A 15,861-nucleotide genomic window follows, 5' to 3' on the forward strand; every position below is an offset into this window, starting at 1 on the left:
TTGTGAGGTCAAAATAGCAATTGTAAAACCTCTCATTTTATATTTTTTTATTGTCATTATTGGTACTAAAAGTACAAAATAAATATAATTTTGCAGGAAATACTTAAATTTTCTGTGCAGTCTGGCATTATCAACCTGAAATGATTGAGACAGCACTTTAATATGTGGAAAGTGGAAATGAAAACGGACAAGGGAAAACTGACAATATTGCTTAAAGGAAGAGAAGTGCAATAAACCCTGATTAAATTAGGAAATGGGTTTTTATTTTTGCAACAGAAGTTTTAAATTATGTAAGATAGTGATGTCCTACAGAGAGAGAAGGAAAAAAAAAGGTGAATTTAGCATTGGTAGCACCAGCTTTTTTATTTTAAATCTGTTCTGTAGCTCTCAAGGTTCCCATAGTTGTTTGGATCAGGCATGTAGAGAATGAGTTTGACATTATAGGTTCTTTCTCCAGGAGGTTGGATGACAACATTCGAACTGTAGTGAGAGGACAGACCAACGTGGGACAGGATGGCAGGCAGGTATGTGCATCTTGTCTCCGGTAATGCCAAGGGTTCTCAGCTTGCGATGATAAATTCAGGAATGGCTCTGGCAGGCAGAAACCCACTTTTATTGTTAGGGAGGTGTTTCTGCTGTCTCTTACACTAATGACTTTGTGAGCTGCTCACTCAACAGCTGTTCTAGCCTGCTTTCTGATCACCCTCCAAAGGGAAGTGAATGAGAAATTGATTTAAAAATCAAAATCAAAACCAGGAGGCTTGCGGTTGTGCTACTCTGAAACTAATGATAAACCAAACAGGATTAAATTGGTACAAGCGCATTTGCTAGTGAGTAAGGATCAATAAAAGGCTGTTTAGCCTTTTAACGAGGTTGTTTGCCGAAACATCCTGTGTTGCTAGTGACAAAGCCTGATGACTGACTACCAGTTCATCTTGCATGTCTTATTCAGCTACCAGGTTTTCACTTGTCTTTTGCTTGACAGATGTGTTTGCTCTGAGTACACTATTGAACAGCACGGCCATGGCTGCAGTGTTTGTGAACACTGAGCTTGGTCCATGTGTTAATCTGATTTTCAGGTATCACCCAGTGCTGCTGTATTTCCTGTGTCTGTTCTGTTTTACACCAGGAACATTAATGCCTTGAATCATCAATCATGCTGCTTTCTTCAGTGTCAACACTGACTCATCTTTTAATACCACATTTAAGGCTAGTTTTGTGGGATGGGGTAGTCATTCCTTCACCAGCATGGTTGGCTGTATTTCCCACTTCTTGCTGCGGTAGCCATTGCCATATATTTCTTAACCCTACCTCTGCCACAGAGTCAGTGGCCTGGAGTGAATTATTTAACTTATCTATGCCTTTGTATTGCTTTCAAAAAAATGTGAGATGCTTACCTCTCCTAGCAGAACTAGTTTAATACTTGCTTGGTTGCCTGAGTACTGCTATTAAACTGGGGATGTGCTTGGGATGTGGCATATCTAGGAGTGGTGCTGCCTGTAATCACTGTGCAGGGATAAGACAAGAAATCAAGTGGGGAGGCAATTGTAGAAATTGAGGAGGGAGTGGAAACTAGTGCAGTACTTAGAGTTTGGATATGATTGGAAACCTGGTGCTGTTGTAGCCTTTTGGGCTCATTCGAGGTGACAAATGCAGAGAAGACCAGAAAAAAGCACGATCAAGAAGAGCTGTGGCTGGGAATTGCCTGGAGTGCCTCAGGACTTGCAGGTCCCAAGGATGAACGTGGTGAGAGGTGAACAAAAGCGGTGCCACGGTCAGCTGTGCTTGCAGGATAACAAAAGTGTCTTTGTGCTGTGGAGATTCGGCGAGCTTTGTTTAGAGCTTTGCCTTATGTCTGTGCTTTCTCATTCTTTAATACCTTTGAAGTTCTCCAAAGCACGTACAGATGGACTTGGACAGTATCCTGCTCTGAAGTACTGGGGAGGCAGGTCTGTCTGTGTAGCCCTTCATTTAGTTTGGTTGTAAAGGAACCAATTAAACTCCTGTCCAAGTAAAAACCTTGAAACATGCATGTGTATGTGGTGTGTCTGTACAGGGTATCTTTCAAGCGGCCTGGAGCTGCAGTTAATCACAAATATTCCTGTATTTAGCTGTGAATTTTCCCTCTCTGCTGCTTTGCAAGGCAGACTTTTAGACAGACACCAGAGCTTGCAGTTGCACGAACTGACTGCATGGGCTAAAGCCAGACAGTCTCCCAGAAGTGTAACAGTTGTTTCTTACTTTAAGAGATCCTAACAAATACTGAAACTATTCAATTATTGGAAGTGTTAGTTCTCTGGTAAGAAAAATTGTTTGACTCTGAAATGCTGCAAGCTATTTTTTTCTTGAGTTTCTAATCCAAGTCCACCATTTTGCACTTGTATGTGCATTTCATATGTGAATTGCTGGAACCAGACTGTTAGAGTGGTAGGACTCAGCTGGGTCTTGAAGTTTAAAGCAGTAAAGGAGCGTGAGCAAGCTCAGGCCTTGCATGTTAGCTGGTTGGAGGGATCCGCAGCAGAGGAGGTCATTTTACAGTGCTGGGGAATGCTTGAATTGCATTTCAGTTTGAGATGAAATTTTATATTTGTCTCCCCAGAACCAAACAGAGGAAACCTAGAAGAAACTTTTGCTCTTCCTGTCACCCCCTGCACTGCCTTCTCAGAGTGGTGTATTCTGTGTGCTAGCTGGGGGAGTGAGGCAGCCTTTTTCACATGACCACCCTGTTGACACCCAATTGTGTGGGTGAAAACCTTGCTTTTCAGCTTCACCCGCCTGTTCCTGTGTGGAAGAGTGCCTTTGTTTTACTAGCATATCAGTGGAATCAAGGACGCTTAGAAATGTTAAGTTTTTATAGAGCAAGAGGCCTGGCTTCTCCCACTTTGAGAGGAAAGGTTTTGTTTTGCAATGTATGGTAAGAAATTGTTTCGAAACAACAGAAGGCAGGGTGCCTTTAAGACAAGTCAGTGCTCTGCTAGGAAGGGAGTCAGTGCTACTGAAAGGGGCTTTTTTTCCTTATTTAACCTTTTCTGGTAGTAATTTGTAGTTTAGTCCCACAATAAAATTAGGTTCTTTCATCTACTGATCTTCTGTTCTTATTAAATTTGTAGGAAATTTGTGTCCTCAAGACCAATATTTCCCTGCTGAATTTGATTGAAGCATATGCACATGGATAGATAGTGTTATCCTGTGAAGCTCTCTCTTAGGAAGCCTGGGATGAAGATTGTTATTGCATTTTTTCATAGTAAGCAGAACTGCAAACCACCCTTGATTAATAAAGAAACAGTTAGCAACCAGCTTTTGCAATAGGTTTGAAACAAAGCTTAAAACTAGCCACAGCAAAAAGTTTACTCTTCAGATATCTTTTCCCATTTATAATGCTTTCTTAGCATATGAGATGTCTATAGCCTGTAGTACACAGTACTTGCAGCAGACTAGCTTTTGAAAAAGCCATTCCTGTCTTTTGACTTACTTCCATCCCCATCCCTTGACACACCGAGACCCGAGAGGAACGATGCAATCTGTCATATTCTTGAAAGTGTGTGCTGTAAATAAAAATGCATATGAACTCTGATGTTGTAGCTGCTTGAATTCTGGTGGGAGCTCAAGACACTGTGTATTTATTGCAAGATTGGACCTGGAAGGTGTTTTACAAAAGCGTCTTTCCTTCAGTCACATTCTGTCCTAACAACTGGTGGTACAAACTGTAATCAGCGTTTGCCAGAATTGCGTGACTGCGTGGTGCTGGAGCTAGAGGAGCTGTTCTTGTCTGGAGACTAAATAATAGTTTTCATAAACATCCTTTCAATCTCTGACTTCCTTCCAAAGGAAACACAAACCTCATATGCAGTGATAGAAGGAAAAAAAAATTGTTCATTAAGTCAAAGCAAGCCAGGAGGGGGTTCCCTGCTAAGCCCCTGCTCGTAGTTGTGTTAGCTGTGCCCTGCCTGCCTCGGGTTTGCGTGGGGAGGCAGAGCTGCACACGCGAGCAGTTGCCATCCCTGCTGCCCTTGCAGGTGACGGAGCATCGCCTGCTGTGGGTGCGGAAGCTGATTCAGGAAGCTCATCTTTGGCTTCTCCATCTCCTGTCAGCCTTAACTGCCAAACGTGGGGTTGGGAATCTGATGGAGGCTGTTGGTTCAAGTGCTGCCGAAATCACTGGGAGCTGGGACCTGCCGTCAACCTATCTAATCTCTTTTTTTTTTGGTAGCATGTTTGGAGACCAGTGATACCAGGCAGGTTCCTAGAAGACAAACTGAGGGTATTTAGGCTTTAACAGCTTGCTTTCTCTTTGGGGAAGGGGTAGTTTACCCAACTGAGCCCAGCAAAGCAGCTTTCCCTCTCCTGCGGAGGAGCAGTGCTTTACTGAGCCTTGTTGAGAGCTGCACCTTTGCAGCTGTCCAGGAGAGGGGAGCCCAGCCTTGTTTTTGAGACCAGGGCAACGTTTTACTGATCATTGATGGTGAGGGAGTGCTGCCAGCAGAGACACGTCTGAATAGCGCTGCCTGTTATTCTCCCATTTAGAGCAATCTAAATCCCAGTAAGACCAAGTGGGGAACATGCGGTATGCAGCTATGGGAATGTGCTCTCCATGCTCCTTAAGGAAAAGGAGACCTTAGGGATAGCAAATTCAAAATCCTAATTGCGGTTCCAGTCACTGTACTCCCTGTGATCCAGTCTCCTGTCCCATCTGGCTGGTAATGTGGCAGTGGTAATGATGGGGATAACACTTCGGTGCTCCACCTGGGTGCTGAGACGATTGAGCAGGTCTTCGAGATGGAATTGTAGGTACGAGAAGGATGTTAAGAGTAGCTTTTTATAGTCAGTCTTTAACTTTTAAACTGTTTCCTGAATAGTCTTGATCACATACATGTGTTCGTATAAAATAGTATTTAGGTGTCTGAAGAAGCAGATTCTAAATCTAAAAATAAAGTCGATCAAATAGATGTGGCCCCAAAAGAGTTATTTAAGCAGCTCTAAAGACAGGAATGCTCCCTTCTCCACAAAGCGTAACGTTTCCCAGTTCAAAGCATCTGCCTTTTTGAAATTTTGCCCTAGAATTTCCTCCAAATGCAAAAGCCTTAAAATAGTCTGGCTCATTTGGCTTCCCCTTCCTGGTGCGATATTTCAGTAAAATCTGTAGACAATACCATGAACTTCAGAAATTATCTCGCTAATGGTCCTTTTATGGGAGGAAACAACAGTCGTGGGTGGAACATTCCTCTGCAGGGCGTAACAAAATTTTCCTTGGGAGTCCCAGACTTGGGCTATTTCGGATGCCTTGGGAGAGGCTGGGAATGCAGGAGCTGCTGTGGTTCAGTTGTAACAATATGCAGTTCAAGCTGTGCCTGCAGTTTCTGGGGAGCCAGTGCTATCTGATTTTTCCTCTGTAAAGTTATTCTCAGAGCTGCTGCTGAACTGGAGTCTGGGCTGACCTTGCTAAGAGCTGCAGTCCAGTTGTGGCATAATTTCCTCTTTGCCCTAGGGTGTAGTATAAAAAGTTCCCATAGATTTTTCCACTGAGTGTTTAACACACTCCGTACGTTTTTATTTGTCACTCTTTAGTTGTGTTTATTGCTAAACCTTCTGCATGGACTGGCAGTAATTTTTTTTGACAGTTGCTGACATGCCTTTACTGGTTGTTTGGCTGAAGCTGCTTTACCTATCAGGCTTTCGTCCTTGTAATAAAGCAGCCTCTGCATTTGCAGTCTAGTTTAACCCTTGACAGTATCTGTGCAGCCAGGACATGGATGCCCAGGTCAGTAAAGGCGAGGCAGCTTTGTACAAAATGTATTTCTGAAGGAATCGAGAATTACGAGGAATGCCAAGATCTGTGGCTTTATCGTTTGAATGTAAAAAAAATGTTATTTCTTTCTGTTATCTCTGGCCTATCTTTCACTTCCTGCCCTGTGAGCACAGGTGCATAAAGTAAATGACTGAAATTGAATGAGTAAAGACCGTGTTTTAAAGAAAAGCTTGGTTTGTCATTTAGTATCTCCTTCTGTATTAGGGTCTGGCTCAATTAGTGCAAGAACAAAGTTAATTGTTAACGAGAAGAGAAAAGGGGTGTTTTCTGGGCTGGGAGAAGCCTTGCATGTTTCTGATGGCTGAAGATACTGGTTGATAAGTTGGATTGCTTTGGTTGGCTCCTGCTTCTTTGCTCCATGAGAACAGTAATATATTTTTTTTCATAACTATAGCAGTGCAAGAAAAGAGATGCCAGCTGTTGTGGTTAAAGAATACAAATATCTTCTTGCTGCCCAGCCTGAACCCAGCACAGTAGTAGACCGTTCAGTTGGCCGTCCCCTCCTTTGGTAACCAGTGCTGTCCTTTCTCGTTGCGTGTAAAAATAAACAGCTCTGCAGCTGTGGGGAGGCTCAGACTGCCTGCCCTGCCCTGTGTGTGTGCTGCAGTGTCTGGCAGTGTTTAAGCCTGTGGCAGGAGGAGGATGTGTCTGGCATAGAAAAAATGCCCACAGGTTATTGGGTTTGACAAGGTCATAGATGGACGTATATGACATACTTTTGAGGGTTTTTTTGCTTTGAATAGAGATCAGGAAACAGTTTGCAGAATCAATATAGGGAGGAAGGAAGAGATGAAGATGGACGGTGAGCAGAAGAGGAGAGTGATGCAGGTGCTGCATGTGGCAGAGAGCAGTGGGGAGTAAGGTGCTCTCTGCTGATGGGGTCATCCCGGCTACTCAAGCGCCCGTTTAGCTAGCGGTGTCCTGAGCTGCAGGGCAGCTGGTGGCCGGTGTCACTGGAGTCAGCGGCTTGTTCTCTCCTCAGTCCTGCGAGTGCTGGGTTGCAGGCAGCGTCAGCCCGCGAGGCAGGGAGGTGAATTTGTGCACTGTTTGCATAAACATTCTTAATGAGCAGCACTGTTGCTTCAGCCTCTCTTCTTACCTCCGCCTGTTTGTGTGAAGGTGGCTTTTTTGACTGCAGATTGTGTTTCACGCTAAACTAAGGTACTCGGTGCTTTCAGATCTCCTACTGCAGGCACTTTTATTTCTTTTTTTTTTGTTTATTTAAATATATGCTCACTTACAGACATCAAATTGCACGCTGCTTCCTTGGCTCCAGGGCCCAGGTTCGGCTCACGTGGTTGGTGTTGATGTGCCTCTGCTGCTGGGACAGCATTGACTGCCTTTGCCCGAGCCTTAAGAGCAGACGAGGAGAATCACTGTAAGCTCTTAATACCTAATTAAGCCTAAGTCTATAAAATATTTGGGGCTTTTTTGTGTCACAATCCCTGATATTGTAGGCACCATCTTTGAATTATATTCATAGTCTCCTGCATGGCTAAGCTTTATCTCCTGTTTTTTTGATGAATGGGTCATTATTCTGAAATATGAACAGACTAGTGTTAGATTTCAATACGTTTTAAGATGGCGAATGGATGAGGGTTAAATATTGTGTCTTAAGCTGTGTAATTTTATATATTTTAAAAAAAAGGTCATGCCACAGATTCTGTAAGACTCCAGTTGAGTGATTAAAGTCCCATAATATTCTTTTGTAACCAATGAATAATAAACAGAAGTTGAGCTGCCAAAATAAATCAAAAGTGAGTTGCATTTAGAGTCATTTCCCTAGTGAATTATGACAGTTGGATAATGTCCTTCCCATGTAAGAGACACAGTGAGCTTTTTCTAGCCTAGAACATGTTTATCGAAAAGGGTTTCAGGTGATTGGCATGCCAGGAAGAAATAGTGCTGTTTATTATCCTTCTGGCTACTGGCCATGAAAACTGGCATCTGCATCTGTATGAAGAGGTCAGGTGTAACTTTTGCCATCTGCTGCAAAGCCTGGTTCAAGGCAGAAGCAAGTCTGAGCTTGACCTTGCCTTGTGCTTCTGTATGGAAGCGCAGTGGATGCAGCCTGTCGCTGTCCTGCGGCCTGAGGCTGGAAACCGGGTCGTGTTTTGTACTGGCAAAAGGCACGCTTTCTTGCTGGTGGCGTTGAAGACAGCGCAAGCTGCAAAGTAAGACCGGACTGCTCCACAGCCAGTGCTGTTTGGTTTTGATGCCAGCAAAGTGAGAAGCCCAGCCTGAAAACACAAATCCCGACAACAGGCAGGAGATTTTGTCTTACTGTGGATCTGTTTGGGGTTTTTTTCCCCTCCTCTTTTTTTTTTTTCCCCTCCTTTTTTTTTTGTTGTCTCACGTTTTCGGTTTGTGGTAGTGTTTGTTCCAGCTGTGCTACCTCTGTGCTTAGGGCAGGTGAGCTGTCAGCATTTCCACTTAGAAATCCCTACTTGTAGGGTTCATAGTATGATTGTCCATTCCCCCCACCTATGTTTTGCCTCTAAGGTCTCAACCTGAACATGAATTCATCTTACAAAATCTGATGCAACTCGAGTGGTTGCTAAACTTGACCCCCACAGCAGTCAAGTGTGGCTCTTATATTGCAAATAGGACCAAAATGCTGCCTGCCGTATGCAAACTCATCAGCAGACAAATTGACTGGAATCCCTCAATCATTTACAGACTTCCTAGGCAAATTGAGTGTGCGGCGCTCCCGATCAAACAAAAACAGGCAGCTGGGTGCTGGAACGGAGGGTGAGCAAAGGAGCGGGTGTGCGTGACTGCCTGCAGCAGCCAAGGGCAGTGGGTTACTCGGTGCCTGGAGGAGAGGCCCTGAAAGACGAGGTGTGTCGTGGGCATAGGGAGGTGCAGTAAACTGCTGCAATCAGGGTGTAAACAGAAATGATGTGAAGGGCAGAGACTCATGGCTTTGCTATTCTGAAATAACAAAGAGTGATAAGGGAAATAATAAGTGTCTGCACCGGGGAGTCTCTCCGGCGTGATAATAGTGTTTAATGTGTTGAGCGGGGCTGGGCGTGGGAGAAGGCTGTGGCCGTTCACCTGCCAATATAGAGCTGCTTGACGAAGCTGTAGTAACTCACCTGGAGGTCCGAGCGTAATGAAGCTAAAGGCTTTGCTAGAGGGTTGTGCAACTCACGCAATTAAGGTTTAAATGGCCACGCCACTTGGGTGCAAATTAGATGCATGACTGTAAAACTTGTGTAAAATTACTCACTGGAGCAAGACCGCTAAAACCACTGTCACTTACAGCATATCACTGCCTTTCTTCATAGTGTGGGCACCAGCGTGCAGGGCTGGGCAATGCAATAAAAAAATGACAGCTCGGGTGTTGGACTAGCGCAGGAGTGCAGTTCAGGAATTAAACTGCAAGGTTTCAACCAGCACAACCTGGAAATCGCCTCTCACTTCACCCCCTGTGTCTGTCAGTGTTTGTGCAGCTATTCAGAACGTGGGTTGTGATTTCTAAGCGTGATTTGGGAGGTTAAGTGAAGGGGCAATAGTAGCAATTTTAAGCTTGGTCCAGTGTTGGACGTAATCTGCTTTGTTGATTTAAAGTGTGCTGTGCAGCCTTCGTGTTTAGGATTGGAGCTGATGACACAAAACTCTATTCCTTAGTGGCAGTTGTAGTAGTTGTGTAGTATTTGATGAACTCCTAGGGTAAAAATCTGCTAAAATCAAACCAAGTGTGATGAGCCCTTCAGGTTTGTCTGCTCAGGGAAATTAGCTGGCACAGCTGTGGTGCAATATCGTCCTGCTCTGACAGACAAGCCCTCTCGGCTTCAGCTGCAGTGGTTTATCCCTAGCTGTAAAACTTAAGAGTTTTCTCTAAAATGAAATCAGACTGAGAATCAAAATATATTTCCACCCTTTCTCAATCCGGAGGGACTCATTTGTATGAGGTTTTAGTGGCAGAAATTGTTAGGCTGGTCACAGTGTGCAAGGGTTTCTTTGAAATCTTTGCAGCTGAGACTCCTTGGAGAATTGGGGATGGGAACTTATTTTTAGTCATGGTCTAGATTTTCATTGATCTGGGTTGTAAGTGTGGCAGCAAATGAAAGAAGCATTAACGCTCTGTATTCAAGACTGGGGACTGATCCAGGAGCATTAAATTCTCAGCGTCCTGACCACAGCCCAATTTGTAACATTAAAAATACATTTGGATGCTGTGAATTTGGCAGATGTGTCAAGTGTCTATAAAATACTTAGTAGAGGGCAGCTTTCTGATGTGAGTAATAACATCCAATTGAAATATATATTGGCTAGAATCAAATAAAACTAGCACGTTTTCTAGCACACCACCAGTGAGCATATGGAAACCATTGAGGTATTTTAACCATTACTGGGGACAGTACAGTGTTAATTCAGTTAGTCCCCAAGCTCAGAGTTTCCCAAGCAAGCAAACTTCCTCAGAAAATTTGCTTTTTCCCGAAGCGAAGGGACATTTTGTAGTAACGCACGGGCCTCTCTTAATTCCTGTTTGCATATTCCCTAGTACTTAAGTATTTGCTTGCACAAGATTCCTGATAGGATGAATAAAGAGGTATTTAGAAATCAACACACCCACTAATGAGACACCACTGCTGGATGGGAGCGGTGTGACAGCTCCGTACCTAGGCCAGGAGGGGATGGAGGAGGCTCTGTCTGTCTGCAGCGGCTGTGGGGATTTGGAGAGACTGACTGTAATTCACTGAATTGTTTTTTTGGCTTGAGTAGTGTTGCTAGTGCTGTTTTTGTATGTGTTAATGTCAGTCTGGTACCATAAGTTGCTGGAACATAACCTTTTAAAGGATGCTTCACTTCAACATCTAATGAATTAGACGTGGTCTTGTCCCACCTCTCACTTGGGTTATTTTCTTTCCTCCTTCTGCTGCTTGGAAGATCTCATGTGAAGAGGTGACACAACTGATGATGTGCGGACTGACCTTAGAAGTTGCTTGGGATAATGCCAAGTAAAGCTATTTTTTAGGCAGTCTTTTTCTTAGGGATTAATGGTTTAACTCTGCTCCCTATTGTTTTATATTGGTGTGTTTGGACTCTTTTCCTGTTGCATCTCAAGGTGAAGAAGGTTGGAGAGCTGTAGCTGATTTACGTGCTACGTTTTTCCCTCCAGCTTTGGAGAATGTGATGAAAACCCACGTAGCTCCCTGTCTGCCCAGCTTACCTGGGGTCTGGCTGTGTGCTACAGAGTTGGGTCTTCCAACTCCTGCGTGTGGTTTCTCAGTCTTCTGCATTTCATCGCTGCTGTTAACACAAGAGCAGGGGAGCTTTCACTGCATAAATACAGGCTGGCTGAGAAATGGAGCTGGCTAAAAATACATCATGTTCTTAAACTGGAAGATCCCCCTGTGTGTTCGCCCCACCAAGAACTGTTTTTTGGGTCCCTGCTTCTGCGAGCGCTGGGGCCGTACCTCCCCAGGTGCTATGCGTGGAGCTGGACGGTGGTCTCGCAGGGGCACCCTGCTATCGCCTGCTTCCCTCCTGCGGCTGGGACACGCTCCTAAACCCACGCCGGGGCAGGAGACCAGACACACTACACCAGGGAAGGAGGAAAGTGATCCGTAGCCGAAGCCCGTCTTGTGTCGAGCGCTCCGTCTAGAGTCTCTCGCTCTGTCGCTGGTCCTGCCCTCTTTGCTAAATTTACTGTTGTCAGAGCAGCTGGGGTACCCCGAGGACAAATATTGCAGAAAAAGCCTTTAAGTAGCCGTGGCTGCGGTTCAGACACTGCTGACTGATGGCCGTGCCTCTCTTGGGCAGTCGAGCCCGATCCGCGCCGTATTTCTCAGCTGGTGCCTGGCATTCAGGGATCTCAAGGTTGCATAAAGTTTAATAAATAATGCTGATGGGTTAATTGTAGCTTGCAGGCTCAGTTGTTGATTAGAGTCATATGGTGTTTTTCCAGTACATCACAACCTTAATTTCAACATCCTTGTTTCATATAACCACAACAGATGATGTGTCCAGTCTCTTTATTTATTTGTGGTCCTCTGCCCCTGAAATGAACTGCTGTTGTAGGAAAGGAAACACAATAACTCAACTTCTGTACGCAGTTTGGGGGTGTGTACATTTACATGTTTCCCAGTTGCACTGACAAGGAAACCAATAAATTAGTAACGCAGGGTGAACCCTGCATCGAGCCAAAGATGTAAGATGGCTGGATGTCATTCATCGTGTACACCAGTTATGCTGGAATAAGAGCAATTTGTATTCTCTTGATATTGTTTTGGTTTTAGAATTTCTGTCCAAAATAAACCATCTATTAATAAAACAATAACAAAAGCAGTATGAAAATGCTTTTTAAATTCACGATTCGGTGTCTTAACAGGAGCAGAGTGTGAAGGGAAATGCATTCTCTCCAATATACAGTGTAGCCTTTAACATGGCTGTGGTTTCCCCTCTCCTGTTTTACAGGTGAAAGAATAATCGTTAGATACATTAATAAACTTCCGTATTACACCTTGAACAATTAGACCTATTTTCATGCCCTAGATGCTGGTTTCTTACCCTTTACTAATGAACACTGTTTATCCAAATATGAGGTGTTTTCTTAAAACTGAAGTTTGTATTTCCTTGGTTTTGCTCTTAGCTTTACTCTGTCTTTATGGTGACATGGAAGGTGCAGATTTTTCTCCATTATTCGTTAGTTTTCTTTATTTCCTTCCTCTACATGCAGTATTTTACTTTCAAATGCTGCAGTTGGAACGTTACAGCCAAAAAGGTTTCATTGGTTTCTTTAAAAAGTACCGTTAAGAAAGTCTAATTGTAGACTTTGTGCAAGAAGTAACACTTCTAATTTGATTCTGAACTTCCCATCAGATCTGTCTGACAGTGCCCTCCTGACTTAAAAAAAAATAGATTTTCACGCAGTGTTACTTTCAGCAAATCTTATTTATGTTTGAAGAAGTGTTTTCATCTCTAAATGTAAATTATATAAAATACAAGCACGGTGATGAATTAGTATGTTCTGACTCAAGTAAGGAATATGCAGCTCTTTTTTAGGAGAGTAGCTAAAGATTTATGTCTTAATGGCTAAGCAAATATTTGGAAACAAGTTTTAAGAAATGAAATGAGTGTTTGTGAGCAATTCTGATTTTCTCAAGTCTGTTAAGTTTGCTGTTGAGTTCTCTGTGTGTTTTCCTTTTTTTTAACAGTTATGGAAACGTATCCCCTTCTCTGAGAGATGCAATACAGAACTCGAACAGAATGGCAGCTGCTGTTCGGTCCCAGCCATGTTATTTTTCACAGCAGTGGGAGACCACAGTTCTTTAATTCATCAGACAGGGGCAGAGTGCACGTTGTCTCATTTGTGTTTTTCCAGAGTCTGTAAGGAGGTAAAAGCCACAAGGGTGAGGACCATGTGATGACACCAGTTCACCTTATTTTTGGCAGTTTTAAGTGTATGAGAACAAAATCCCATTTTACTTTGGTCGGTATTCCAGGGGCAGTTTTTAGGTGGGGAGTTTGCCCACGGCTGCATGCGCTGGTTTCCACCAAGTGCAGAGCAGTAAGCAGCAGGAACATGTTCTTCAGGTGTAAACCAGTTTCCTGTAAATAGTCTCTGCTGGTTTTTGTCACAATATTATTAAATAGCACTGTGAGCTGTTAGAGAGATTGAGTGTGGTTTCTTAACAGTGAGCAAAAGAGAAACTGCTGATATGTGGGCAGCTAGAAATCCTTGTTTGGGCCATTATCCAAGGATAAATTATGGGCAGTAACTTTGGAAAAGGTCCCTATATTCAAGTAGATGTTATTTTATCTCATGAAGGAAACCGATAAGGCAGTTTTCCTTTTGTGGATGGGGATTTTAATGTAAAACCTGTAAGAGCTGAGATGGAAATCCTCACTCACAGTATTGTTTGCTCTGAACTTGGTTGCTGAAGGCTGTTGAGAACAAATGGCTTTGAGCTGTGTATTGATGCTAAAAGCAGCAACTCAAATGCTCTCTTCCTTGGAGAGCAGGTTAGAGATGCCACCCCCAAGTGAAAGGATTGTGGTGGACGGCTGGTGGTCTTAGAGTTCAGCTTGGCAGTCATGCCAAGGAGAGCTGCTGTGGCTGTTGTCCGAGCCTGGATCTGAAAAATTAGTCCTAGGAGAGGGGAATGAGATCAGAGATGTGTCTAGGAAGGGTACGGCTAGTTGGCAATTTGGGGTGGTCCTGCTGCGTGTCTGCATTGCTCTGTTGTGCTGCATAGCATGTAGGACTTCCCCGGGCTCCTTAGGGCTGATCCTCCGTACTTTGCCTCCCAGTGGTTCTGTGGGCATGGGATCCTCACAAATACCTATCCCTGCAAGTTGGTTTGAGATGATCCAAAGTTTGAGTAAGTTTTGTGAGATTGCCTTGGCTTTGGATATGAAGGAGGATAATGTCTCTTTCTGGAGAATCTTTTTAATTGGCAGGATAAATCCTCATCTCTTCTTTTGGAGACAACAGCAGCTCTGACTTCCCTGGGATTATGCAGAGAAATTAACATTTAACATTAGTGCTGAAGCAAAGGGAAACATAGCAGTTGGCGTCTGTGAAGAATTTTAGGTTGACTTTTTTTTTTATATAGACCTATCCAAATCTCAGAACATGCAGGACAGTTGCTGCTTGCTTAATAGCCCACTTGAGTAATGTGCTGCAGCCGTGGTCTGGGACTGAGTACAGAGGCTATAGTTAAATATGTTGAAAGGAGCATTCTTAGGTTTGCACTTAATCCACATGTCTTTAAATGGAAGAGAAGAGAAAACTTTATTCTAAAAGGTGGCTAGGCTGGAGCCAAATGAGATGGTAGGTGGTGGTGTTCATTTCTGATATAGTTGTCCCTGCAGCACATTTGTGTGTTCATTTCCCTTAGTGAACATGCTATATGATAGCTGTGTGACACTAATAGATAGTGTTAACTTTCACATGATTCAGAAGATATTTCAGAGGAGACTTTTTTTTTCCCCTCTGGAAAATGAATTATAAAATGTTTCCAACTTTTATACTTTTATTATAATGCAGCTATGTTCCAGCGAAAGCTCCTGGCAGATAGTTTGCTTATACATTTCCAAATGAAGATGTGTTAAATTTATTTGCTGAAGGAGCTTGTAGCTTGCACTGTAACCTTGGTCATGGGACTGCATATGAAAACAGAGGGATAGAAGCCCACTTAACAGCGGGAAACAAAGTGGAGCTGGAGCTGGAAATGTTATCAGACTGGGAAGGCAAAACGTGTTGAATTACTTCAGAAGTCAGATTTTGGACATGTGATTTTGGACATGTGGCTTCACTCACTGAATCCACGTGTAGTTCACACTGGCTGTGTGAGGTCAGGATGCACCATGGTTGTATAAAGGGGACCACAAGCCCAAAGAAGCCTGCAGTAAAATAACACAAAAATTCGAGTGAGGTCTATTTCCCATGCTTGACCCTCTTTACCTGCTAAACCTGTGCCGTCTCTTCTCTGCCTAGAAAGAGCCATTCCTCCTGCAGGTGGGTGGGAGGCTGAGCTGCCCACGCCAAAGGAATCAGTAAAATATGCATTGTGTTTTCCAACAGGATAATATTGTGTTAATTCAGTGAGGGGTTTAGGCAAGCACTCAGTGTTCTCTATGTAATGTTGTGTATTTTTTATTTAGAATTAATGATGAGCATTGACTTTTGATGTGCTGATGACATTTGCTTTGTAAGAAAACAGCTCCCCTCCGCTGCCCCAGCCCAGGGGCTGTAGGGAGCAACTGGGTATTTCTTAGAAGGTGAAAACTGAATGCAGGCTTTTCTTTCCACTCTGACTTTGTTTCTTTTCCAGGCCCTGGAAGAAGCCCAGAAAGCTATTCAGCAGCTCTTCGGTAAAATTAAGGATATTAAAGACAAGGCTGAAAAATCAGAACAAATGGTGAGCAGCAATTTCTTTCTAGCCTTTGAAAGGGAGGGGGATGCTGACTTTTGCTTCCAGTTCTCGTTAAGAAGGGAACATTTTTGTCTTTGGTCCTGCTGACTTGTTGGTAATTTGCTGTCAAACGTGTTGAACCTGTACCCTTGTCCTTTTCTTAACATGGCTGTAGAGCTAACGTGT

At 43.5% G+C, this 15,861-nt stretch overlaps 1 protein-coding gene across 3 annotated transcripts in view; it reads left to right on the forward strand.

The window, feature by feature from the left end:
* Nucleotides 1–15,861, forward strand: part of VPS53 (VPS53 subunit of GARP complex) — a 69,361-nt gene that overhangs the window by 4,541 nt on the left and 48,959 nt on the right. The window contains exons 4-5 of one of the 3 annotated variants that reach the window (XM_075032888.1): nt 458–524; nt 15,595–15,681. In XM_075032888.1, coding sequence (XP_074888989.1) covers nt 458–524; nt 15,595–15,681 — 154 coding nt within the window. Of the gene's footprint in view, nt 1–457; nt 525–7,073; nt 7,185–15,259; nt 15,279–15,594; nt 15,682–15,861 lie in introns of those variants that run through there. The other 2 variants (XM_075032889.1, XM_075032890.1) reach the window with 2 other exon arrangements.

This window comes from Buteo buteo, chromosome 7 (genome assembly GCF_964188355.1).
Source record: "Buteo buteo chromosome 7, bButBut1.hap1.1, whole genome shotgun sequence".
NCBI lineage: Eukaryota > Metazoa > Chordata > Aves > Accipitriformes > Accipitridae > Buteo > Buteo buteo.